Consider the following 27,529-nt stretch of genomic DNA (forward strand, 5'->3'; position numbering starts at 1 on the left):
ATATAATTACATTATTTATTTATTTTTTTTTTGGCCGGGGCTGGGTTTGAACCCACCACCTCCGGCATATGGGACCGGCGCCCTACTCCTTGAGCCACAGGCACTGCCCATAATTACATTATTTATTAATTATATTATGATCTCTTTGTAGTCAAACCTCTCTAATGATAATCCCTATGTGTAGCATCACCGCGTCAGCTCCACCTTAGATCATCAGACTTTAGATTCTCATGAGCACAGCAACCCAGGTCTCTGGCATGCTGCAGTTTCTAATCTAATGAGAAGAATCTATGAGAATCTAATGCTGCTAGTGATGTGACAAGCAGAGCTTAGGCAGTGATGGGGAACACTGTAAATACAGAAAGAAGCTTGGCTGGTTGGGCTGATGCCCACCTGCTGTGCAGGCTGGTTCCTAACAGGCCAAGGACTGGTTCTGGTCCACAGCCAGGGGAATTTAGGGACTGCAGGTCTATATCCTTCACTAGAACCTGAATTCCATGAAGTCATTCTGAAGCCCACACAGGGCCCTCAGTATTTGTTGTATAAACAAATCAGTGCCCTCAGGCCTTAGATTGACTGTACAGAAAAGAACTGTTTTATTCTGTTTTTGTTTGTAGGATGCCATCTACATAGCTCCGGAAGACCCATATGATAAGAAGACTTGGTATCACGCTGCCATAAGGGTAATAAATTGTTAAGGCATTCGCAGAGAAAATTTGCCCTTCACATGGGTAAAAGCACTCAAAATTAGCTCTTAAGCTATGTGGGGGTTAAAATGTGTATAATTTTTCCCCTCAATTGAGTCTTTTCCACTAACTAAGAACCAAAAGTGTGACAAGCAATGAAAAGTTCTGTGCCTGAGAAACTTGAAGGTTCTCAGAGTAGCCTGGGTTTGCTTGAATTTGAAGATTGCCGTTGTTACGGTCTCTGTCAATTATAAAATATAATCCCCCTGCTGCCATTGTTTTCCATCTGACACTTGTTTCAATAAACCGTAGACAGGAAGAACGATCCCCCGGACCTCTTCTTTTGGGCTACCCCCACTCCCAGACAGAGACAGGACAGGATTGGGCCATAGTCCAATAAACAAACTATCTTGTTGGTTCAGTAAATAGGGTCAGACTACCCTGTCTGCAATTGCTTTTTCGACCCTGAGATTATTTTTGATTTTTATTTGAGATAGAGTCTTACTTTGTCACCGTTGGTAGAGTGCCGTGGCATAGTATGTCACAGCAACCTCAAACTCCTGGGTTTTAAAACGATCCTTTTGCCTCAGCCTCCCAAGTAGCTGGGACTACAGACGCCCGCCACAACGCCCGGCTACTTTTAAAGCCTGGGTCTCGCTCTTGCTCAGGCTGGTCTCGAGCCGGTGAGCTCAGCAATCCACGCGCCTCGGCCTCCCAGAGTGCTGCGATTACAGGCGCGAGCCTCAGATTTAGTAGTCACGATTAAGTGTTCTAGCCGCGTTATTGCCGTCCGCAAAAAAAGGGGAGGGACCCAACAATCTGCCCGCATCGTTGTAAAAAAATTATCAAGAAATCCCCAAGGGGGCAGTGAAGCGCCATCGAGGCGTGTCGGGTCCGCGAGGTCACGCGATCCCTACATCGCCCACCCTGAAGGGTTCACTGACGGGAGATGGCACTATCTCTGCACCTTCGACGCCCCGACTGCCCGTGGCTTCCAGCTCCCGCGTCAGGAGTAAGACCAGTGCGTCCACCATTCGGTGAGGCCAGTTCTCGGAATGCAGGTTCCCGGCCGCCGCTTGGGTGCGTAGTGGGGATGTTGGTGGCCAAGTTTGTGACACGACGCAACTAAGCCGAGAAACGATTCCTCGGGTTTGACACAAGGAAACAGTGCACATTGTTCACGTCCCACCCGGACGTCCCAGGGGTCCCCTTTAGGGAGGGGAGCTCGCGGTATCTGCCAATGCTCTATCCACCTAAGAGCATTGGGGTATCATCCTGCTTCGACTCGGCGGGAAGCCTGTATCCCGGCGTCCCCCCCCGGCCGACGCACGGGCGGAGCCGCTCTGGCCGCGCCCGCGTCTCTGTGGTGCTGATCCGGGGGAGGAGGTGAGGGCGGAGCCGCTGTGGGCGCTGCTGCCGGCTTCAGCCGGGAGAACCGAGGGTGGGTACAGCTGAGCTGCAACGAGGGGAGGGGCGGAACGGCCGCCCCCAAGCTGCGTCGGGAGGTGGCTGGCGGGAGGCGGGACCACCCGAGTGTGATGTCTGGGAGGCCCGGGCGCGGGTGGCGAGGGCGCGCTGGGAGGGCAGGCACGCAGGAGCCAGAGCGATCGGGGTGCGGTGACTCGCTGGCCGGCGGGGACACCTGGCCCCGACTTCGCGTTCCTTCTAGCTCTCCTTGATACTCAACCCTCACCTGGGCTCCGCGCCCCTGTTGTTTTCCTGGCCGAGGGCGGGGGGCCAGGGTCCTGCTGGAGAAGCCCACTGCCTGCCTTAACGGATCGGCATAAGAGCCCTTTGCGTCCCGAATTCCGACAGGCTTGAATGCTTTAAGTGTGACCTGGTTCCTTAACTGCAGACAGGAGGAATTCCTGCCCCATTTTTCAAAACGACATTTAAAAAAATCATGCATCACACCAGCCTGAGAAAACGATGTCTTTGGGAATTTCCTGAGTCTTGAAACATGTTAAATTCAGAATTGTATGTTTTATTTGTAATGGTCTTAGGAACGAAACATTCTTTGTACGGAGATCTGCTGGCTATAGAAGGTTTCAGTGAAAGTGAGCAAAATTTGTACTTCCTTTCTTTACCAGTTGGTTGCATTACATTTGGCACCTGCTTTTATTACTTTACCATTAAAGAAATTAAATATATTAAGTTTCACAGCAACTACAGTTTAGTGAAAAGGACTTACTGGTAAAGCGTAATAAAGGCAGGTTTTGGATTTGGGGCCATGCTTTTTCAGGTGTTTATAAATAATTTGTTAATGGGAAATGGGAAAGTTGAAGCAAAAGATGACATTTCCATTTGGGAATTTGTCAGCTTTTATTTGTTTTGACAAATGATGTCTGAGATTATTGGCAAACAGTATATGATAGCATGTGAGTATAATTAAAGTAACTAGCTAATTATGTGTTTGTGGGTAAGGAAAGGAGGAATTGCTACTGTGCTTTGGAGGCCCCATAGTTAACGTCATTTGCTATAATGACAGAAAGTGGCTGCTGCAAGTCAGAGAGAGAATTTATGATTCTCACCTTAATGTCAAGAGAAGTCATCCAAAATAGTATCTTTAGTTATAGGCCAAGGATTGCTTAGGTACTTACCCTCTATTTTAGTATAATGAAATATTTACTAAACACCTAAACATATTAGATTTTATACATGACAAATAAAGAAAACAATTATTACTCTTAAAAAAACTTCCCAATAAAAGTGAATTTATAAAATAAACTTAAAGTTTAGGAGTTTAGGAGGTTCAAGAGTCCTTTTTCTATTTTTATTTTTTTGAGGAGGAGGAACAAGAAGTAGAAAAGAAAATATTTGAAGAAGAAAAATAGGTATACTTAGGTGTCCTAGTCAGTGACAATCAGTAATAGAGGAAGAATATTTAGTAAACTTCTCTATCTCATACTTAGAATGTAACCCAAAGATGTTAAATGTCTGTACCAATAGAGTGGAATACCTGGCACAAATGTGTATTTCTGGACCGACAATTAATAGCTTAAAAACAGAAACACTGGGTGGCGCCTGTGGCTCAGTGAGTGGGGCGCTGGTCCCATATACCAAGGGTGGCGGGTTGGAGCCCAGCTCCCGGCAAACTGCAACCAAAAAATAGCCGGGCGTTGTGGCGGGCGCCTGTGGTCCCAGCTGCTCGGGAGGCTGAGGCAGGAGAGTCGCTGAAGCCCAGGAGCTGGAGGTTGCTGTGAGTCCTGTGACATCATGGCACTCTACTGAGGGCGATAAAGTGAGACTCTGTCTCTACAAAAAAAAAAAAAAACAGAAACACTACCATTCTTGATGTCTATTGCTATGTAACAAATTATACCGAAATTTAGAGGCTTTGAAAACCAAAATTATATCAAAACTTAGAGATTCTAAAAACCAAAAATTATTTCATTCTTTCTGTGGGTCAGAACTTTGGAAGAGGCTTTGCTCCTAGGAGCTTTTTGTTCCTCTCTCAGTCAAGCAAGCTGTTTTATGCTTTTCATTTATAAAACACATTTATATCATCCCCATTATATATTTGTATTTTATATTCATCGTCCGTGGTACAGTTATTTGTAAACAATAAGTTTTTCTTTTTCAGATTTTTAAATTTGGATCATCACTTAAATACTCAAAGGAATCTTTTGATTTTTCACTTTTCTGATAACACTTTATTAGTTACCCAATCCTTTTGGAATCTAAATTCATCACGTAACATGTAAGGTTAATAACATTTAAATAATATATTGTAGGCTTGGTGCCCATAACTCAGTGGTATGGCACCAGCCACATGCACAGGGGCTGGCTGGTTTGAGCCCAGCCCGGGCCTGCTGGACAACATTGACAGCTACAACAAAAAGTAGCCAGGTGTGGTTGTCGCCTGTAGTCCCAGCTACTTGGGAGGATGAGGCAAGAGTATCACTTAAGCCCAAGAGTTAGAGGTTGCTGTGAGCTGTGACACCATGGCACTCTACCCAAGGCAACATAGCGAGACTCTGTTTCAAAAAATATATATATATATGTATATGTATATATATAATAATTATAAAATTGCTTCATGAGAGAAAGAAGATGTAATGCAATGTCTTACTAGTGACATGAAATTTGCAGTTAATTGGATTTTTGTCTGCCTTCTGTAATGAGATTTGGAAATAAATTTATTAAATGCATGTATAAATGGAGTTTGAGTGGCAGAAGTTTTTGTTTTAGGTGCTGTGTCTAGCCTGGGTTCTTCTCACACTCATCTACCTGGATGGCCTTCCTTTTCCTTAGGACTACCTTCTGGCCATAGCTTACTGAAGGAGGGGAATATTGCTGCTGCTGTGGTGCCTCTCAGACTTGGTCATTAATTCAAGCTTTCTGTTCCCCATTCCCATCCAGCTAAGTGGTTATTGGCATTTATCCTTGGTTGAAAGTGATGTTTTATAAAGTTCAAAATTTATGTGCTAAGCCTGTAAGCATGTTGACTTGATCCATTTAACTGTTAACTTTTCTAAAGTAGAGGTAATAATTCATAATTTGTGGCATTATAAATCCTGAGGTTTATGGAAAGGATTCATGACCTTGTAATAGACGTATCTTTTGCATTTTTTTGCTTTCTGGTTGCATCTCTTAGTTGAAAGTACCTGGAAATTCTTATTTCCTTATACTGGAAGAGTCTGTAGAAAACCCAATCTTAGTGCTTTAGAGAACAATTTTTGTTATTGCAAATGACCATTTTGTAGACTCCATTATCATTAACAAAGTAGCAAAGTAAGTATTCTCAATGTAAGGTATCTATGTAAGTTTATTTTGTGTGAAGATGTAGAAATCTTTCAGATAGACTTCATGTGTCAACTAATATATAACTATGAACAAATAATTTTTATATAATAACTTTGACTTATGAGGTTAATTAATGTTATGTATTTTAATGTCTGTTGATATATATTTGTAGTTTTATAAATAGGTTTCTACATTTTTTAAATTACACTCTTAAGAAGCTGACTTTAGCATCATGGTCTGAGTTGTTAATCGCTAGTGGCTTTTCAACTACTTTTCAAAGTAGTTTTGTTGGTTTTATGATCATAATAGTAAGATGATGAAAATTTTTAGAAAATCAAAAAGAAATGAAAAAAATAATGATTACGTATATAAGCCCACCACTGAGGGAAAAATCACATGAACAGACCTCCGGATTTTTTTTTTTTTTTTGTAAGAGACAGAGTCTCACTTTGTGGCCCTCTGTAGAGTGCAGTAGTGTCATAGCTCACAGCAACCTCCAGCTCTTGGGCTTAGGCGATTCTCTTGCCTCAGCCTCCCGAGTAGCCGGGACTATAGGCACCCACCACAATGCTCGGCTAGCCCTCCAGATTTTTTAATCTGTCCATGTATATTTTCAAACAAAAATGTGATATTTTACATATTTTAATAGGATGCCTTTTAAAATGTAGTATCTATTGAGCATCTTTCTATGTCAGTAAATATGGGAAAAAAAATTTTAATGGCTGCATATCGTGTGTAATTTATTTCCATAGCCCCATATTTTGGACACACATATTGTTTTTAATTTTATTTTTATTGTTGGGGATTCATTGAGGGTACACAGAACCAGGTTACACTGATTGCTTTTATTAGATAAGGACCCTCTTATGTTTGTGTCCTGCCCCCAAAAATTGTTTTAATTTTTTTCTTAAACAGTGTCATGCTGAACATTCATGTGTAGCTCTTTGTATTTATCTAATTATTTTCTTATTTTCCTAGAATTAGAAATGGTAAGTTAAGGGCAGCGCCTGTGGCTCAAAGGGATAGGGTGCCAGTCCCATATGCTGGAGGTGGTGGGTTCAAACCCAGCCTCGGCAAAAAACCACAAAAAAAAAAAAAAGAAATGGTAAGTTAAAAGTATTTGCTTACTTTTTTATGGTTTTTGATAAGATAGTCAAATTATCCACTAGAAAGATTATACCAATTTATACTCTAGCTGATGATCTTTTTTTTTTTTTTCCTTTGAGACAGAGTCTTACTCTATCAGTCTGTCATCTTAGCTAAGAGCAACCTCAAATTCTTGGGCTCAAGGCATCCTCTTGCCTTAGCCTCCCAAGTGGCTGGGACTACAGGTACACCACCATGCCTGGCTATCTTGCTAATAATCTTTGAAAGTATCCTTTGTCTACTGCTACTATTAACAGAGAGTATTAGTAATCTTTTGTCAATCTTACATAGAAATCTCATTTTATTTATTTATTTATTTATTTTTACAATTTTACGCTTTGTCGTTCCATATTATTATATATTACATATGTAATAGAACCTCCATAGTTGACCACATCCCTAAGAAATCTCATTTTAATTTGAATTCAGTTGCTTACTAATAAAGTTAAAATCTTAAAAAAAATTTTTTTAGGCTTGGCATGGTGGTTCACACCTATAATGCTAGCCGCTCTGGGAGGCCAAGGCAGGTGGATTGCTTGAGCTCAAGAGTTCAAGATCAACCTGAGCAAGAGGGACACCCTTTCTCTACTAAAAACAGAAAAACTGAGGCAAGAAGATCACTTGAGCCCAAGAGTTGGAGGTTGCTGTGAGCTATGATGACTCCATGGCACTCTTCCCAGGGTGACAGCTTGAGACTTTTTTTCTTTTTTTTTTTGTTCATTTGTATTTCTGTATTTCTTCCTTTCCAAAATTGCCTTTTCATATACATTGCCCACCTTATTATTGGGATATTTATTTTTTCTTATTAGTTTTAAGAGCCCATAATAAATCAGGACTAGTAATCTTTGTCATAATGTTCTAAATTTCTCTGTCATAAGTGTTCTAAATTTCTTCCTTTTATTTGTTTTTAACTTTTGCTATGCAGAAGCTTTAGGTTTTTATCAAATTTTCATTAATAATTTTGAGCTCCTAGAGCTAGCTGAACCATGTAGAATTCTGTTTATAAATTCATATAAATAGGGCCAGGCAAGGTGGCTCATGCCTATAATACCAGTACTCTTGAAGGCCGAGGCAGGTGGATTGCCTGAGCTCACAAGTTCGAGACCAGCCTTAGCTAGAGTGAGTCCCCGCTTCTAAAAATAGTCAGGCATTGTGGAGGGCGCCTGTAGTCCCAGCTACATGAGAGGCTGAAGCAAGGGAATTGCTTGCGCCCAGGAGTCTGAGGTTGCTGTGAGCTATGACGCCCTAGCACTCTACTGATGGTGACAAAGTGAGACTCTGTCTCAAAAAAAAAAAAAATCATACAAATATCCTAAATGTGATAACCAAACTGATTACAAAAGTTACCTAACTAAGAAAATTTTCCAGGCAGCTAGTCAACCAAACCCATTTCCTTTCCTAATTTAACCAGAGAAATGGTCTGTATCCATATTGTAAAACCCTAATCCACGTGGATTTGACATTTTAAAATCTAAAGCTATTTATATAGAACTGCATTATACAGAGTGGAAGTCAATGATGTAATCTAGGTTTCATCTGATGATTGACTTCCTATAGTAGTATTTAGTAATTATAGCCTTTTAATTACCTATGTGGACTGGTCCTTCCCTGTTCAGTATAGTATATTTGGGAGATTCCTCTTCTAATGCATCTTGAAAGAAGATACAGGCTACTTTCTCCTATACAGATGCTCTTTAATTTACCCTGGGGTTAAATGCATCATAAGTTGAAAATATTGTAATTTGAAAATGCATTTAATACCCCAATAGGCCCATCATACAGTTGAAAAATTGCAAATTAAACCATCGTAAGTTGGAACCATCTGTATATGCTGGAAAGCCTACATACTCACTGTGCTAGCTTTTCCAACCTTGCAGTTAGGAGGGTGTGAGCATGTCACTTAGACTGAGCCAGTCAGATATATCTTGCCCATCTTCCCCATTTGAATTTCGTATTAAGATGAAGGAAATAAATACTGCCAAGGATCTTGTATTGCAGAAGCAGACAGGGCAGCACTGGTATGTCTGCCATTACCAGCAATGGTAATGTCTGGTGACAGGAGTTTGGGCAGTGCAAGCTATGGCAGGGAGGACTTCACCAGACCAATGTTCCAAAGTCATTTTGACAGGGGTTTTTGAGGAATAGTTTTAAAATCTGGTTTTTGAAACCTGGCAAGTCTGTGCTTTCCTAATATCCTTTTAATAAAATTATTTTTTGCTTTTTTGCCGAGTGTTTTCACTGAGTGTCTCTCTTCTGTGCATTTAAGAACTCTAACTGATAACAGGATCTGAGTTAAATAATACATCATTCCTCTACCGATTTGGAGTTTATACACAAATTGTCCCCCTTCCACTCACTGTTCACATAGTTGGTCTGGTTCTGGACTTTGTATTCACCTTTTACTATTCACATTATTCTGGTTTATTCAAAAGTTTGTTAGCATTTATTCTTTGAAATGAAGTTTAGAATCATTTGATGAAGTTCCTTAAAAACTCTCCATGATTTTGATTGGAATTGCATTAAAGGTCCAAGCACAGTGGCTCAGTCCCCTAACCCTGGCACTCTGGGAGGCTGAGGTGAGTGGATTGCCTCAGCTCATGGGTTCAAGACCAGCCTGAGCAAGAGCAAGACCCCCATCTCTAAAAATAGCCAGCACCTGTAGTCCCAGCTCCTTGGGAGGCTGAGACACGAGAATCGCTTGAGCTCAAGAGTTTGAGGTTGCCGTGAGCTATAACACAAGGGCACTCTAGTGAGGGCGACAAAGTGAGACTTTTTTCCCTCCCTAAAAGAATTGCATTAAATTTATAGTTTAACTTAAAGAGACGAACACCATCAATGTTGTCTTCTTATGCAATGAGACAGTTTGACTTGTGTATCATGTTCCATCAAAGAAGCAGAACTACTTTGTGTGTTAAAGATTAAGGGATTTATTACAGAGGTTAAACCTTATGGAACTAAGGAGCTGGTAGGGACTGAGTTGCCTGAATATCTTGTTGAGCCTGAAGCTGCTGCAGATCAGCGGGACTGGCAGTCAGGCAGGGATGCTGGATATGGATGAGAGCAAGGACAAACTGAAACCTTTGGGGACAAAAATGGAACCTGCATTTGTCTCTCACCAACTCCAGTTTTGATGCTGTGGGTGACCTGCAGGAGTGGCTGACAGTTGTAACTGACTTTGAAACTGCACATGCAGACCTAGAATTTGAAGAAGTTGAAAGAAAATCTGCTGAGAGCTGAAGGAGAATCCAGCTACTTCTCTGTGCTAACAAGGTGAGCTAACTGATCGTCAGCAACATGTGCAAGCTGCACAGTATGCCCTGCACTGACTTTCAGAGTATAAAAAGGGTGACTGCTGCTTCATTTCTGACTTCTAAATCTCAGGCAAAATGTACCCTGTAGCCAACACTACCCAGAACTATATAGAGAAGGGAGTTCTAGGAAATTAAGTCCAACTTAGCTGAATTGACATAGTACACAGCCGTCAGAGTTCTAGTTAATCTTTTTCGTCCTTTAATAAAATTTTATAGTTTTCTTCCTATCCATTTCCTGTTTAGTCTATTCCTAGCTTTTCTGAATTGTTACTGTTGTGAATGCTCATTTTCCCATCATTTTCCTTTAAGATTATTGCTGATATATTAAAAATTTGTATTAGTACTTATGTTGAATTAACCACATTTTTCAGTTTAAATCCCAACAGTTTTCTAGTGGTTTTCTTGGATATGCAGTCATTTAACCTGCAAACTAATGTGATTATCTTTTTTTCTTGGTAATGTAATGATGTTTTCTTCCCTCTCTCTCACTCTCTTTCTTTTCTTCATTAAATTAATTAAAACTGCCAGAACAATGTTATAATAGATATACTGTTTCTGACTGTTAAGGTAATGTTTCTGGATTTTCATCATTTTAGTTTCTGAACCAAATGGTTTCATCATTTTTGGTAAATTATTGGTTCTTAATAATTGGGAACACAGAATTTTCTGGTATGTGTAACTGCTAAAAATGCTGATTCACAGAAATGGATGTTACATTTTAATAATTTTTTTTCTTTTTTGTAGAGACAGTCTCACTTTATCGCCCTCGGTAGAGTGCCGTGGCATCACACAGCTCACAGCAACCTCCAACTCCTGGGCTTAAGCGATTCTCCTGCCTCAGCCTCCCGAGTAGCTGGGACTACAGGCGCCCGCCACAACGCCCGGCTATTTTTTGGTTTGCAGTTCGGCCGGGGCCAGGTTTGAACCCGCCACCCTCCGTATATGGGGCTGGCTCCCCATTTTACTAATTTTTTAAAAGTATTTAATATAGGGCGGCGCCTGTGGCTCAGTTGGTAAGGCACCAGCCCCATATATCGAGGGTGGCGGGTTCAAACCCGGCCCTGGCCGAACTGCAAACCAAAAAATAGCCAGGCGTTGTGGCGGGCGCCTGTAGTCCCAGCTACTCGGGAGGCTGAGGCAGGAGAATCGCTTAAGCCCAGGAGTTGGAGGTTGCTGTGAGCTGTGTGATGCCACGGCACTCTACTGAGGGTGATAAACTGAGACTCTGTCTCTACAAAAAAAAAAAAAAAAGTATTTAATATACCTGGTATATAACATATATAATGTACTATTAAAATTTGTCATTGATTCATTCAAAAAATATTTAGCACCTACTATGTACTAAGGATATAGTGGTGAAGAAAGTCTTTGCTCTCTGAGCTTTTATTTTCTTTCCTGAAATGTATAAAAGCGTAAACACTTGAAAGATAGGAAGTCTAAATCTAAAGGTATTATTTAGGCAATCATTTAAGCTTCATTTCTTTGAGCTAACCAGGCCACCTGTATCTTTTTTTTTAACCTATTAAAAAGTGATAAATTACATTGCTTTGTGGTCAGAGAATTTAGCCTGAATATTTCTACTTCCTAGATTTCATCCTAGTTTTTCTTGTGGCTGAGTAAATGTGTGCTTAACTTTTATTCATGGTCCATGGATATTTGAAGAAAAATGTGTATTCTTTGTACCATGCAAAGTTCCATACCTGAGTATGAAATCAAATTTGTAATTGTATTATTCAAATTATCTGTACCTTTTTGCCTATTTGATTTAATTTATTTATTTTACTATTATGCTATTTGACATGGAGGCATCCTCTTACTTTAGGTAATTTTATTATGATACAAATATTTTATCCTTTTTAGGTCTACTTATTTTTACCTTGGATTCCGTGTTTGATGTTAATTATCATTGCTGCTTTGTTCGTATTTTTTAAACATATATTTTCTCATATTTTTATTTTCTATATTAAGATTTTCTTCTTTGAGGTTTTGTTTGTCTGTTTTTTGAGACAGAGTCTCACTCTATCGCCCTGGGTAGAGTGCCATCGTGTCATTGTAGCACACAGTAGCCTCAAACTCTTGGGCTCAAGTGATCTTCTTGCCTCAGCCTCCCAAGTAGCTGGGACTACAGGCATGTGCCTCCATGCCCAGCTAGATTATTTTTTTCCTACTTTTAGCTGTATTTTTTTTTGGCCAGGGATGAGTTTGAACCTGCCACCTCTGGCATATGGGACCGGCGCCCTACTCCTTGAGCCACAGGCACCGCCCTATTTTTTTCCTACTTTTAATAGAAACAGGGTCTTACTCTTGCTCAGGCTGGTCTCAAGCTCCTGAGCTCAAGCAGTCCACCCACCTCAGCCTCCCAAAGTGCTAGGATTACAGATATGAGCCACCGTACCTGGCCCTTTGAGGTGTTTTGTTATGAGCAGTAATGCCGGATGCTTCCTTTTGTCACAACCTAATTATGTTTGCCTCTTTATCTCTTTATAGAGAAACTTAACACATTCACGTGTACTGTGGTATTTAATATCATTGGTCACTATTGCTTTTTTGGGGAGGGCAAGGAGGAAATAAGGTTTTCTTTTTGTGTGTTTTTTATTGAGACAGAGTCTCACTTTGTTGCCCTCTGAAGAGTCCTATGGCATCACAGCTCACAGCAACCTCAAACTCTTGGGCTCAGGAGATTCTCCTGCCTCAGCCTCCCTAGTAGCTGGGACTATAGACACCTGCCACAACACCCAGCTACTTTTTGTTTGTTTGTTAGTTTGTTTAGCAGGCCTGGGCCGGGTTCCAACCCACCAACCCCAGTTCCCGTGGCCAGCGCCCTAACCACAGTGCTACGGGAGCCCCCAAAATAAGGTTTTCTCCATTTCATTCTTTTTTCCATCTTGCTGTATTTTTTTTTTTTTGTAGAGACAGAGTCTTACTTTATCGCCCTCGGTAGAGTGCCATGGCATCACACAGCTCAGAGCAACCTCCAACTCCTGGGCTGAAGCGATTCTCTTGCCTCAGCCTCCCAAGTAGCTGGGACTACAGGCGCCCGTCACAACGCCTGGCTATTTTTTTTGGTTTGCAATTTGGCTGGGGCTGGGTTTGAACCCACCACCCTTGATATATGGGACCGGCACCTTACCGACTGAGCCACAGGCGCTGCCCCCGTCTTGCTGTATTAAGTTTTCTTTTTTTTTTTTTTTTGTAGAGACAGAGTCTCACTTTATTGCCCTCGGTAGAGTGCTGTGGCCTCCCACAGCTCACAGCAACCTCCAACTCCTGGGCTTAGGTGATTCTCTTGCCTCAGCCTCCCGAGTAGCTGGGACTACTTAAGTTTTCTTTATTTGTCCCCTGCTCCCTCACCAAAATTTAGAAGTCCTACTCTTCTATTTTCCAGAAACCATACACGAGTATATAAATTCTTAAAATTCATGGTTGTCATACAGGTACCATAATTTAGCTATGGTTAGAATCCTAGAGTTATGATCCCTTTCCCTCAGAGAAATTGTTGTAATTGTTACCTCAAAATGTTCTGGCACTTGGGTTTGGTGATAATCACTTTTATTTTTATTTTTTGCAGATAACTTTTTTAAAAACTTGGAAATGCTAAAGGTTTTCTTTTCTTTTTTTGAATTTGTATTTTCCTTTCAATGCCCAACAGCTTACCCTTTATTTTCCCCCTAAACTTTGGAAAAACTCTTTGAAAGTGTTCTTATTTACTAATTTTGTTTTTCGAAGCATTGATTATACTGTGCATTGCTTCCATGGATTTTTAGTTAAGCAATTAAGTTAGTCATCTCCATGATCTCTTATTTCCAGGTTTCTCCTTTTTCTTGAAAGCCTAATTTTTTTTTTTTTTTTTTCAGTTTTTGGCCGGGGCTGGTTTGAACCTACCACCTCTGGTATATGGGGCTGGCGCCCTACTCCTCTGAGCCACAGGCACCACCCAAAAGCCTAATATTTTTCTTATCAATAAAGTGTATTGCCTAACTTTTTAACAGCTTTGTTGGAGTAGAATTTGGCATCTAATTAACTGTACATATTTAAAATATACATTTTGATATGTTTTGTCACATATGAAACTATCACCCATGAAACTATCATCACTATCAAGATTATCAAGAAGGGGCTCAGTGCCCATAGCTGAGTAGTTAGAGCGCTGGTCACATACACTTAGGCTGGCGGGTTTGAATCTGGCCAGGGCCTGCTACACAATGACAGTGCAATGAAAAAATAGCCGGGCATTGTGGAGGGCACCTGTAGTCCCAGCTACTTGGGAGGTTGAGACAAGAGAATCGCTTGAGCCCAAGAGTTTGAGATTACTGTGAGCTGTGTTGCCACAGTGCTCTACCGAGGGTGACATAGTGAGACTCTGTCTCTGTGTCAAAAAAAAAAAGATTATCAAGAAGGATTAAAAAGAAACATAAGGAATTCTTAATCTGTCCTGCCTCTACTCTCCCCAGGAAACTATGGATCTATTTTCTGTCTCTCTAATTTGTATTTTCTAGATTTTATATAAGTGGAATCATACTCTGCATTCTTTTTAAAAACATTCAATGAAAAGTTCAGACCTACAGAAAAATAGAGAGCAGTATAAAGAAGTACAGTACATCTCTTACTTAGATTTAACAATTATAATACTTTTCTGGAATTTTTTTTTTTCAGTTTGGCCAGGGCTGGGGCTTGAACTAGCCACCCTTGGCATATGGGGCCTGTCCCCTGCTCCCTGAGCCATAGGCGCCACCCTATTAATACTTTTCTGTATTTGCTTCATTTGATTAAAAAAATAGACATTGGGCAGCGCCTGTGGCTCAGTGGGTAGGGCACTGGCCCCATATACCAAGGGTGGCAGGTTCAAACCCAGCCCTGGCCAAACTGCAACAAAAAAATAGCCAGGCGTTGTGGCGGGCGCCTGTAGTCCCAGCTACTTGGGAGGCTGAGGCAAGAGAATCGCTTAAGCCCCAGGAGTTGGAGGTTGCTGTGAGCTGTGTGAGGCCACAGCACTTTACCGAGGGCCATAAAGTGAGACTCTGTCTATACAAAAAAAAAAAAAAAAAAGAACTCTAAGAAAATATAAAAATATTTTATGTTTTCTTCCAGAAATATTATAATTTATGTTTTATATTTTGGTTTGTGATCTATTTTGAGATAATATTTGTATAAGAAGTAAGGTATGGGGCGGCGCCTGTGGCTCAGTGAGTAGGGCGCCGGCCCCATATACCGAGGGTGGCGGGTTCAAACCCAGCCCCGGCCAAACTGCAACCAAAAAATAGCCGGGCGTTGTGGCGGGCGCCTGTAGTCCCAGCTGCTCGGGAAGCTGAGGCAAGAGAATCGCGTAAGCCCAAGACTTAGAGGTTGCTGTGAGCCGTGTGACGCCACGGCACTCTACCAAGGGCGGTACAGTGAGACTCTGTCTCTACAAAAAAAAAATAAAAAAAAAAAAGAAGTAAGGTATGGGTTGAAGTTTATTATTTTTGCTGTGGATATCCCATTATTCTAGCACAATTTGTTGAATATTCTTTTTTTTTTTTAATTGTAGTTTGGCCAGGGCCAGGTTGAACCCGCCACCCTTGGTATATGGGGCCAGCACCCTACTGACTGAACCACAGGCGCCGCCCTTGTTGAATATTCTTCCTCCATTGATTTGTGTTGCATCTTTGTTAAAAATCAATTGACCACAGATGTGTGTGTCTATTTCTGATCCCACTCTCTATTCTGTTTTGTTGATCTATTTGTCCATATCAATACCACACACTGTCTTGACTATGGTATCTGTATAATAAGACTTGAAATCAGATGGCGTAAGTCCTCCACCTTAGTTCTTTTTCAAAGCTGTTTTCCTATTTTATACACAAGTAACATTTTCCCCCTTATTCCATACATTTTACAGTTAGTATACAGCGCCTACATATTCCATATATATTCTATGTCCTCTGAATTTGTATTTCTTTTTTTTTGTGTGGTTTTTGGCCGGGGCTGGGTTTGAACCTGCCACCTCTGGCATATGGGACCGGCGCCCTACTCTTTGAGCCACAGGCGCCGCCCCTGAATTTGTATTTCAATTTTAAAATATATGTAATGAGCTATGGACAGTTTTTATTGCAGGATGGAAATGAGTCATTCTCAATAAATCATTTAGTTATTCTTTAGAGTCAGAATTAAAACATTAAGATAAAACAGAAAGTTTCAAGTATCACACAATCTTGATAACTTTAACTGGGTAAATAATTTCAGTATTCTGAGCCAGTAAAGAACTTAGCACAGAAGTATGACTGCCTTTTTATATCAGTTAAGGTTCTTTGGTTAGAGGCAACAGAAGTGAAAAGGGGATTTATTAGGAAATGCTGGGGTGGTTGATAGAAGTGAAGGGTTAGCTTCAGGATCTAAGGCGGCTCTGAGTATTTCACCGACTGGACCTAAGGACTTAATGAGGAACTTTCTTCACCATCTCACTAAGGAGCTGGCCCAGCCTGGGTAACCCTTATCATTAGACTAATCAGTGTTACTAGGGAGAGAAGAAATGCTTATTGATCAGCACTGGAATTTAGGTATAGTTATAAGCAATTTTCCCAAAGGAAGGGGAAAATGTCAGAAGCAGGATGGAAAATAGTTGTTGAATATACAGACACATTGGATGTTCGCCACTATGTAGTACATAAAGCTGAGAGAGAACTATTTGATGACCTCAAAGCAATAGATCACAATCAGTGGGCTTTCTGAAATTCTCCTTATATCTCCTTGTACTACCATAGAAATTGTTGTTCCTACAAAGCTAATCCTTTATCTGTGGGCTATATGGCATTTAATATATCACATGTAAGAGATGCCAGTTCATACTACTTGGTTTTATATTTCAGAAATTATTGCTGGTATTATTTTGTTTAAATATGATATGATAATTAATAATCATCATTTTCTCTGCTTTCTATTGTAGAGTATTGGGAACGACAAGAATCAACTATTTATTCCTGATGGCTTTTAGTATTTACTGAGATATGGCATCCGAGACGGAGAAGACCCATGCTTTACTCCAGTCTTGTAGCACTGAATCCCTTATGTCCAGCCTTGGTCTGGGGATATTTTGCCTCATAGCTGATAGACTCCTTCAGTTTTCCCCAATTCAGCAGAATGACTGGCTTCGTGCCTTCTCAGATAACGCTGTACATTGTGTGATTGGCATGTGGTCTTGGGCAATAGTCAATGGAATCAAGAAGAAGACTGACTTAGGAGAAATCATTTTAGCTGGATTTTTAGCCTCTGTTATTGATATAGACCACTTTTTTCTAGCTGGATCCCTATCTCTGAAGGTAAGAAGCAGATACCTTTAATTTTTCTGGTCTCTGCTTTAATTTCTGTGGCACCATTATACTGATCTTTATAGAGCCAGATAGGATTAGTCTTAAAATAAGAATGCCCACTTACTCAACTTTTTTTATCACCTTGTACTTCCCTAGAGACATGTTGCTAAACAAATTACTTGTCATGACTTGTAAAGCTCAGAGGCTCAGAGAGCAAAGGCCCACTAACTGTACCCGAGGAGTTCAGTGCTGCCCTACAGAGCATGCATTACAAATTGGTTCACATTAGCAGGGATTGTTCTGGGGTTGCCCTAGCTCTTTTTGTATCAGTGTTCTTTCTTCAGGACCACACATAACATTTTCCCCCTTATTCCATACATTTTACAGTTAGTATACAGCTCCTCCATATTTCATAAAAATTGAATAGCTTCACGATGATTCCCAGTCCTAGGGAATGACTTGAATGGATAATTCCCCAAGTCCCTCTTGGGGCCAAAGGCATGCATCCCAGTAGACAGGCTAGAACACAGCCCCTGGTAGAGAAATTGAGGAATTTCATGGAGGCATTCAAGGGGGTAGCTATGTAGTGATTTGCCTCACAAATGAACTAAAGTGGTGGTTCAGATAATATTTTCTATTAATAAGTGTCAAAAGATTTGCCTGCCTTTTGCATGTTTAAGATCTATAAACATTTTAAGAAAAAAAAATGTGGTCTGACAATTAAGTTTGCAAACTTGCCACCATATACTTACTTTGGCAGCACTATACAAACAAACAGGCAAGGTTTCATAACCTTGGTATATCAGTGTCTCACAGCTGTGTTTGTGTTGGTGTGTGTGTTGTATTGCTGAATGGCATTCATAGTTCTGTGATTTTGTGTGCTGTCACAAGAATGTTGGAGTTTGAATTAGAGCAACGAACAAGCATTAAATTTCTTGTTATACTTGCAAGAGTGGAAGTGAAATCAGGGATGTGTTAGTCCAGGTGACAGTGATAGTGCCATGAAGAGAACATCAGTGTAAAAATGGATGAAACACCTTTCTGAGGGGAAATAAAGCATTACTGATGAACAGAGGTCAGGGTGGCCTGTAATAAAGCAGAACTGATGAAAATATTGCAAAAATTCATCAAATTGTGCATCAAAATCATTGGCTGACTATGAGAAGCATAGCAGACCAAGTAAACATAGATAGAGAAACAGGAAACTCTTTTTTTTTTTTTTGTAGAGACACAGTCTCACTGTACCGCCCTCAGGTAGAGTGCCATGGCATCACACGGCTCACAGCAACCTCTAACTCTTGGGCTTACGCGATTCTCTTCCCTCAGCCTCCTGAGCAGCTGGGACTACAGGCCCCCGCCACAACGCCTGGTTATTTTTTTGTTGTTGTTGCAGTTTGGCTGGGGCTGGGTTTGAACCCGCCACCCTCAGCATATGGGGCCGGCGCCCTACTCACTGAGCCACAGGCGCCACCCTAGAAACAGGAAACTCTTAACTGAAGATCTTGGCATGAGAAAGGTGTGTGCAAAAATGGTCCCTAAGGAGCTCACTGATAAACGTGGTCTGTGAAGGAGTTTTTAGCCTACAAACAAACAATTGTTTTGGAACACTCCCCCTACTCACTTGATGTGGTTCCCAATGGCTTTTTTCTTTACCCCAGGATAAAGGAAAGACATTTTGATGACATTCAGGACATCAAGGGTAATATGACAACAGCTCTGATGGCCATTTGAGAAAAAGAGTTCCAAAATTGCTTTGGGGCGGAGGGACTAGCATTGGTGTATAGCTTCCCAAGGGCAGTACTTTGAAGTAATATTGATATTCAACAGCGGGGTATGTAGCACTTTGGGGGGGACAATTTCATGAATTTAATTGTCAGACTAAATACATATAAACTCCCAGAGGAAGGACTTTGTCTGCTTCATTCACCACTGGCCTAGAATGATGCCTCACTCACCTAGTGGGTATTCAGTAAATATTTGTTGAACAAGTGGGAAATAGTCACTTCCTCCTATTATATGTCAAATACCAGGTATTTCTCAGAAGTTGCATTACTTATTTAGGAACTTAATCAGTAAAGAATTAGTAATTGCTGATTAAAGACAAATTTAGCTTTTTTGCCAAAAGTGGAAGTAGTGTAACATTTTGTTTAAGACCGGAACAAGAAGACTTGAGTTTGAATCTTGGTTGTGTGGTCTAAGGTTTTCCTCTTTAAGTTTCAGTTTCTTCATCTGTAGTGTGTGGTTTATAGCATTACTCTTAACCTAGTAGGTTGTTGTGATGGTTAAATGTGCATGGTAAGTGATAAGACCTGGTAAATAGTTAACAAAGAATATTAGTAGAGATTGGACTAAGCTATGAAGCATTATTTAAAATGTGATTTATAAATATATTCACCTGGAATTTAACTCTCCTATTGGAATTTTAAAAAACATTCAGCCTGTATAGTGTATTTATCCTTTAATTCATTTAGAAGCACCAATGTTAAGAATATGAGCTATAGAATCAGACCCAGTATCAGATCCTAGCTCTGCCACTTACTAATTGCATGACTTGGGGGAAGCGAGCAGCCTTGCTACCTCTCAGTATCCTTTGCTGTAAAATACTACCTACGTCATAGGGATGTCATAAAGATCAAATAAAATAGTGCCTACAGTATAGTGGTAGTATTGATCTTTAGTTTTGAATGAAGTATTAAAATTTTTTTACTTTTACCCAAAATTTGTATGTGATTATTAGTAATAAATATCAAAACTGAATAAGTATCATATGTAACCATGACCTATCTTCTACAATTCTCTGATGGTGCCACTTTCATAATTAGTTTTCTCTTAATAAAAAAATCTACCCTGACATTTTAGAAATCAGCCATGCAACAAGAATTTTTGGTTTCCTTTTTAGCATCTATTAATATAAATAGATATTAATTCACAAATGAAAGTGTAAAGAATCAAAATCTCACTAAACATATCAGGATATAATTGCTAAACATCTCAGTATTAGGTTATTGTTTTTTTACAAGTAGTGATTACCATAGACCCCTTGATCTCATGCTACCATTAAAAATCTTATACTTCCTAGGTGTTGTCAGTCTATGATTTACCTTTTAGTAACATGATTGTTAACTAAAGCTTTCTTACTATGTCATATGAAAGTGCTCTGTGGTAGAAGGAAATGAATTAATTTAGATGTAGAAGTTATCTATAGATAACTATGAGTTACCTTAAACTCATTAGAAGCTGAATTGTTGATTACCTGAAATTCATTTATTCAGAAATTAGGTGCTGGCAATGTTGTGTGCCTTGCCTTGTTGTATGTAGTTTTCACATCAGAAAAATTATAGCTTTTCTACTTGAAATAATCCCGTCATGAAATCTAAGAGTTTTCCTATGTGTATTTCCCCCTTTTTTTTTTTTGAGACAGTCTTGCTCTGTCACCCTAGGTAGAGTGCAGAGGCATCATCACAACTTACTACAACCTCACTCTTACCTCAGCCTCCCAAGTAGCTGGGACTGCAGGCACCCACCATGACGTCTGGTTGGTTTTTCTATTTTTAATAAAGACAGAGTCAAAATCTTGCTCAGGCTGGTCTCCTCAAACTCCTGAGCTCAAATGATCCTCCTGACTCAGCCTCCCAGAGTGCTAGTACTACAGGCCTGAGCCACCACACCTGGCCTTGGGTATTGCTTTTAATACAAGTTCTGGAACACTTCTATTTTATTAGATGTTTATCTGCATATTGTTACTTCTGTCTAGTTCTTTTTTTTTTTGGCCGGGGCTGGGTTTGAACCTGCCACCTCCAGCATATGGGGCCAGCGCCCTACCCACTTGACCACAGGTGCCGCCCTCTTCTTCTGTCTAGTTCTTAAAGAATAAAAGATATTTCTCTCACAGTGCAAAAATACATATGCACAGGTTATTCCCTGTGGCATTATTTGTAGTTGGCAACTATTAGAAATGACTCAGTTCTAACATATCTTTACTGTTTCATTCCTGTGCTTTTTTAGTTAACTTTTTTCACCTGTTTAGCTGGAAATATAATTTATCATTTTTGTTATTTTGCTTTTACTGTTAAGAGTTTAAGGTTTATAAAGAGTCTTCTTATCATACTTTAAATGTATCCCACAGTTTCTGATTTGAAGTTTCTCATTATTAATTTTTAGAAATTCTGTAATTCTGTTTGTATTTCCCCTTTTACACAAAGTTGTTTAATGGAAGAATTTTAAATTTCCAGGTGGAAGGGCTATCTGTCTTTTTATTTTATTAATTATTTGTAATAGTTATTTTTCTGAAATTTATTAATGTTTTCTTTGTGCCCATATTAATACATGATCATTTTCTTCAAATACGTCATATGCACTTGAGAAAGAATGTGTATTTCTCTGTTGTCAGGGCGTGAGGTTCTAAATGACCCATTTTATCAATTGTGTATCTTGTATCTTCTGTATCTTTACCAATTCTTGTCCACTTGACCTGTCTTGTACCAAAAGTAATTTGTTAAAGTTTCCTATTGTCAGTGTGTTTCTGTGCCTCCTTGTGTCTTTATAAGTCATTATCGTTTTTTTGTACATACATATTCATAACTATTTTATCTTCTTTGTGAATTATGGTTTTTAATGGCTTTTTATTGCTTTTGATTTGAATTCTACGTTGTCTGATATCAGCATCCCAAACACAGTTTTGTTTTTGTTTTTTTTTTTTTTTGAGACATAGTCTCACTATGTCACCCTCAGTAGAGTGCTGTGGCATCACAGCTCACAGCAACCTCAAACTCTTGGGCTCTTGTTGTTTGGCAGGCCCTGGCCGGATTTGAACCTGCCAGCTCCAGTGTATGTGGCTGGCGCCTTAGCCGCTGAGCTATAGGCACTGAGCCCCAAACCCAGTTTTTTATTATTTCGATTTGGCTGGCCAGCCTTCATCCATCCCTTTGTTTTTAGCTTTTCTGAATCATTTTACTTTTGTTGCGTTTCTAATATACAGCATATAATTGGATTTTGTTTGAACCAAATTAAAGATCGTTTTCTTTTAATAGGTGAATTAAGCTCATTGAGATTTATGATATGTTTAGTCTAAAATTTGCCATTATTTTATGTTGTGATTATGTGTATTGTGTTATATATGCTGTATTTCAGTATCTACATAATATATTTTCTTTTTAAAATTTTCTATTATTATTGGGTGGTGCCTGTGGCTCAAGGAGTGGGGCGCCGGCCCCACATACCAGGGGTGGTGGGTTCAAGCCTGGCCCCAGCCAAAACTGCAAAAAAAAACAATTTTTTTCTATTATTATTTAGAAAAGTTTACTATTTTTATTCTAATGTTACTTTTATGGTCTTTTTTCTTATGCCTATAGACCTCTGCTTTTTTTTTTTTTTGACACAGAGTCTCAGTCACCCTGGGTGGAGTGCTGTGGCATCATAGCTCATAACAACCTCAAACTCTTGGCCTTAAGCAATCCTCTTGCCTTAGTCTCCCGAGTAGCTGGGACGATAGGCACCTGCCACCATACTTCGCTATTTTTATAGAGACAGGGTCTCTTTCTTGCTCAGGCTGATCTCTAACTCCTGAGCTCAAGCAGTCCACCTGCCTTGGCCTCCCAGAGTGCTAAGAATATGGGTGTGAAAAATCTTTCCTTTTTTTTTTTTAGAGACAGAGTCTCACTTTGTCACCCTGGGTAGAGTGCTGTGCCGTCACAGTTCAAAGAAATCTCCAGCTCTTGGGCTTAGGCAATTCCTTTGCCTCAGCCTCCCGAGTAACTGGGACTACAAGTGCCCGCCACAACACCTGGCTACTTTTTGTTACAGTCTGGCCGGGGCCGGATTCAAACACCCTCCGTATGTGGGGCCAGTGCCCTACTCACTGAGCCACAGTCGCCGCCCTGAAAAATCTTGATTAATGTAAATAAATTCTGGAGGTATTTACAGCTAATATAAAATAATTATAACATTTTCCCCTTTTTTTAGCTTCATTAATTAAATTACATTTTATGTGGTTGTAAGATGTTTTCCAGTGCTCTTAGGAGCCCCAGATAATTCTATAAAAATCTAAATTACAGGGCGGCACCTGTAATGGGTAGGGTGGGCGCCATATATCAAGGGTGGCGGGTTTGGCCCTGGCCAAACTGCAACAAAAACTAGCCAAGCGTTGTGGTGGGGGCCTGTGGTCCCGGCTACTCAGGAGTCTGAGCCAAGAGAATCGCCTAAGCCCAAGAACTGGAGGTTGCTGTGAGCTGTGACACCATAGCACTCTATGGAGGATGATAAAGTGAAACTCTGTCTCAAAAAAAAATCTAAATTACATAACCCATATAGTAAACGTATAAGTTATGTTCATATTATGACTTTTCTAAGCAAATAATGGGAAACTTAAAAAAAATTACCATCTTCCTGGAGACTTTCATTTTATTTTTAATGCAAAGATACCCTACTCACATTTTTATCTTCTTTGTTTTATTTTCTTTTACAGGCACCCACCACAATGCCCGGCTATTTTTTGTTGCAGTTTGGCCAGGGCGGGTTCAAACCCGCCACCCTCAGTATATGCGGCCGGCGCCCTACCCACTGAGCCACAGGCGCCTCCCCATCTTCTTGTTTTATACATAATTTTGGTGTATGTATTCTGAGGTGGCATAGAAAATGTTTCCCTTGCATGTCAAATAGACTCTGGAAAATATAAAATTTTAAGAAGCATTTATAAAATGTCGTTTCACCAAGAAGGAAATAATACCAGCTACTTCTTTGCCCCCTCAGGCTGCTTTGACTCTTCCACGAAGACCTTTCCTTCACTGCTCTACTGTGATACCCATCGTGGTTCTGAGCCTGAAATTCACTATGTATCTTTTCAAGCTCAAAGACTCATGGTGCTTTCTTCCCTGGATGTTGTTTATATCCTGGACCTCACACCATATCCGAGATGGGATTCGTCATGGCTTATGGATATGCCCATTTGGAAAAACTTCTCCTCTGCCTTTCTGGCTTTATGTAATAATCACATCATCTTTACCTCACATGTGTTCATTTGTTATGTATTTAACAGGGACCAGACAAATGATGTCTTCAAAACATGGAATTCGTATTGATGTCTGAGGTAACCATATAGCAGTCTTAGAGACGCAAATGGTTTAGATGATAATAATTTAGAATAGCCAACTTTAAAACATAGGTAGGGATTTATATTTTTTAATTGTTATAATTCCTGAATCCTCTTCAGGAGGCATGTCCAAGTTTTAAAAATTATATTTGTTTCTCTTCTATGACACCCTAGTGCAGTGATTTTTCATCAGTGTGCCATGGCACACTGGTGTTCCGTGAGAGGATCTTAAGTGTACCATGAAAATTTTTAAAGCCTATTAATTAAATTGTTTTCAAAAGAAGTTCAAAGCCCAGTGAGTATATTCTTTTTTCACTTTTTTTTTTTGATCAACATAATTTAAGTGTGCCGTGAAAGTTTAACTATAGGTTCAAGTGTCCCGTGACATTAAAAAGGTTGAAAAACACTGCTTGGAGTTTCATTTATTCCATGACATATTTCTATTACTTCTTCTGTTTATCTGGCTTTGCTAGTTGTTCTTTTAGATTAATATCCAAAACATTTTCTGGAGATATACCTTTAATATATACCTGATGAAAAACAGCTCAAATTTTAGGGTGACTTATTTGTAGAAAGTTTGCATGCATTACATTTGGGTTCACATTTTCTTGAGATGGTGAAACAATGAGATAGCAAAAAATAATGTCCTTAGTAAGGTGTATATGAGCACTAACATGTATTTATTTCATATATGTTGATCTTGGCTGAAATTTAATTTACAAAGTGTTTTATGAGTCATGATTACTGGCAAAATATTCTTCAAATATTATATTATCATTATAATATCCTTAAAAGACAGTAACTGACATTACATCTAGGTTATTTCAGAAATAAATTCAGGAAATAATTTTTTAAGCTGCCTTCGAGAAAAGCAAGGAAATGATTATTGAACCATACTGGCTATGGTAACATTTTGCTGAAGTAATATTTTTTAGTATCTTAACCAAGAATCTCATGTATTAGTGTTTTAACTGTTTTGAAAAATTTAACTCAGGCCGGGTGCTGTGACTCATACCTGTAATCCTAGCACTCTGGGAGGCTGAGGCGGGTAGATAGCTTGAGCTCATGAGTTCAAGACTAGCCTGAGCAAAAAGTGAGACCTTGTCCCTAATACAAATAGAAAAACTGAGGTAAGAGGATTGTTTGAGCTCAAGAGTTGGAGGTTGCTGTGAGCTATGATGCCACAGCACTCAACCCAGGGCAACAGCTTGAGACTCTGTCTCAAAAAAAAGTCAGCGCCTGTGGCTCAGTGGGTAAGGTGCCAGCCCCATATACCAAGGGTGGCAGGTTCGAATCCAGCCTCGGCCAAACTGCAACAAAAAAATAGCCAGGCGTTGTGGTGGGCACTAGTAGTCCCACCCAGGAGAATCCCCTAAGCCCAGGAGTTAGAGATTGCTGTGCTAAAAAAAAAAAGGGAAAAACTTAATTCAATTTAACAAAAAAAAAATTTTTTTTGAGACAAAGTCTCACTATGTCACCCTCGGTAGAGTGCTGTGGCATCACAACTCACAGCAACCTCAAACTCTTGGGCTCAAGCGATTCTCTTGCCTCAGCCTCCCAAGTAGCTGGGACTACAGGCACCTGCCACAATACCTGGTTATTTTTTGGTTGCAGTTGTCATTGTTGCTTAGCAGGCCCAGGCCAGGCTCGAACCCACCAGCCTTGGTGTACGTGGCCGGCGCCCTACTCACTGAGCTACGGGCACTGAGCCTAACAAAATGTTTTTTTTGTTGTTGTTGCAGTTTGGCTGGGGCAGATTCGAACCCGCCATCCTCAGTATATAGGGCTGGCACTCTACTCACTGAGCCACAGGCACTGCCCTAACAAAATGTTTTTTAATGAATAACATTAAGAAAATATTAATACTTGGATCATAAACATGACATTTGAATTCGCACAGAAAAGTACTGGCCAAATGGTGTCATTTCAAAAGTAAGTTCCTGAATGTGCCATTAAAATTGTTTTCCTTGCTATTAGTTTGTTTACATACCGTTCGAAAATACTGTACTATAATTAAATAATTTTTTAAAAATCTGCCTGATACTGGGCGGTGCCTGTGGCTCAGTGGGTAGGATGCTAGCCCCATATACCAAGGGTGGCGGGTTCAAACCCAGCCCCAGCCAAACTGCAACAACGACAACAAAAAATCTGCCTGAAACTGAGAAACAAAACATGGTTTTCTTTTCTTTTTTTTTTTTTATATAGCATTTACATTGTATTAGGTGTTGTGGGAATATGCCTTTTTATTTATTTATTTTTTTATTGTTGGGGATTCATTGAGGGTACAATAAGCCAGGTTACACTGATTGCAATTCATGCTTTTCAAAATGAAGTAATTTGGGCGGTGCCCGTAGCTCAGTGGGTAGGGTGCTGGCCACATACACCAAGGCTGGTAGGTTTGAACCCAACCTGGGCCTGCTAAACAACGACAACTGCAACAAAAAAATAGTCGGGCGTTGTAGCAAGTGCCTGTTGTCCCAGCTACTTGGGGGGCTGAGGCAAGAGGATCGCTTAAGCCCAAGAGTTTGAGGTTGCTCTAAGCTGGGATGCCACAGCACTCTATGTGCTCTATGTGACGGGGTGACGTAGTGAGACTCTGTCTCAAAAAATAAATAAATAAAAGTTTTAGGAACTTAAAAGCTTTTCCCTTTGTTCTTTCAGGTTGATCTTCTATTAAAATGATTAATCTTTATTAGAGAAAAATAATTTAGTTGCTATAAATTTTACACTTGCATAGTTTCATGTTATTTTGATATTGAAGTCCGTACCCCAGGGGTACCTGCTTTGCTTTCTGGCATATGTACCATCCGCTGTCTTCAGAATTGCTTATGGATTTGTGATTTATAATGCGAGTGACCATGTGCCATATTCTCTGAGGAACCATGCATGATTCATAAAGCAATACCTTATCTACAGCAGATTTTCTTACATATTAAGTTAAATAGTTATGTGAGAAGTAACTTAAATCTTATCTATTATTTATTATCTTCTTTTTGTTTGTTTGTTTTTGTTTTTTTCAGGATGAAGGTGGGGTTTTTTTATTATAAAAGAAAAAATAACTCCTCAGCAATCTTAACAAAGGAAGAGTATTTTGCACTGGGAGAAGACAACAGGATAGAAAAATCACAAGTGTTTTTGCCACCAGCCCTGTCTGTTTCCTCCAAGAGCAGAGGTGAAAGGACACAGTTGAAGCAAATAAGCAATTACATAAAATTACTTGGAAACCCTACAAATTTGATTAAAATCTAAACTTCTATTTTGCACTTA

At 39.8% G+C, this 27,529-nt stretch overlaps 1 protein-coding gene across 4 annotated transcripts; it reads left to right on the forward strand.

Moving 5' to 3' along the window:
* The first annotated feature begins 310 nt into the window (after positions 1 to 310).
* TMEM267 (transmembrane protein 267) lies at positions 311 to 27,512 on the forward strand. Of its 4 annotated transcripts, none has more exons than XM_053591196.1 (5): positions 311 to 1,723; positions 9,704 to 9,848; positions 16,812 to 17,184; positions 23,923 to 24,259; positions 27,283 to 27,512. In XM_053591196.1, exons 3-4 carry the CDS (start codon positions 16,873 to 16,875, stop codon positions 24,256 to 24,258), a joined length of 648 nt encoding a protein of 215 aa, XP_053447171.1. In that variant the 5' UTR covers positions 311 to 1,723; positions 9,704 to 9,848; positions 16,812 to 16,872; the 3' UTR covers position 24,259; positions 27,283 to 27,512. The 4 variants fall into 4 exon arrangements, with proteins under 4 accessions (XP_053447171.1, XP_053447153.1, XP_053447145.1 ...); XM_053591178.1 differs by lacking the exon at positions 27,283 to 27,512 and adding an exon at positions 4,941 to 5,055 and having other exon boundaries at positions 312 to 1,723; positions 23,923 to 25,189; XM_053591170.1 differs by lacking the exon at positions 27,283 to 27,512 and having other exon boundaries at positions 312 to 1,766; positions 23,923 to 25,189.
* Positions 27,513 to 27,529: the final 17 nt, after the last annotated feature.

This window comes from Nycticebus coucang, chromosome 1 (assembly GCF_027406575.1).
Source record: "Nycticebus coucang isolate mNycCou1 chromosome 1, mNycCou1.pri, whole genome shotgun sequence".
Lineage (NCBI taxonomy): Eukaryota > Metazoa > Chordata > Mammalia > Primates > Lorisidae > Nycticebus > Nycticebus coucang.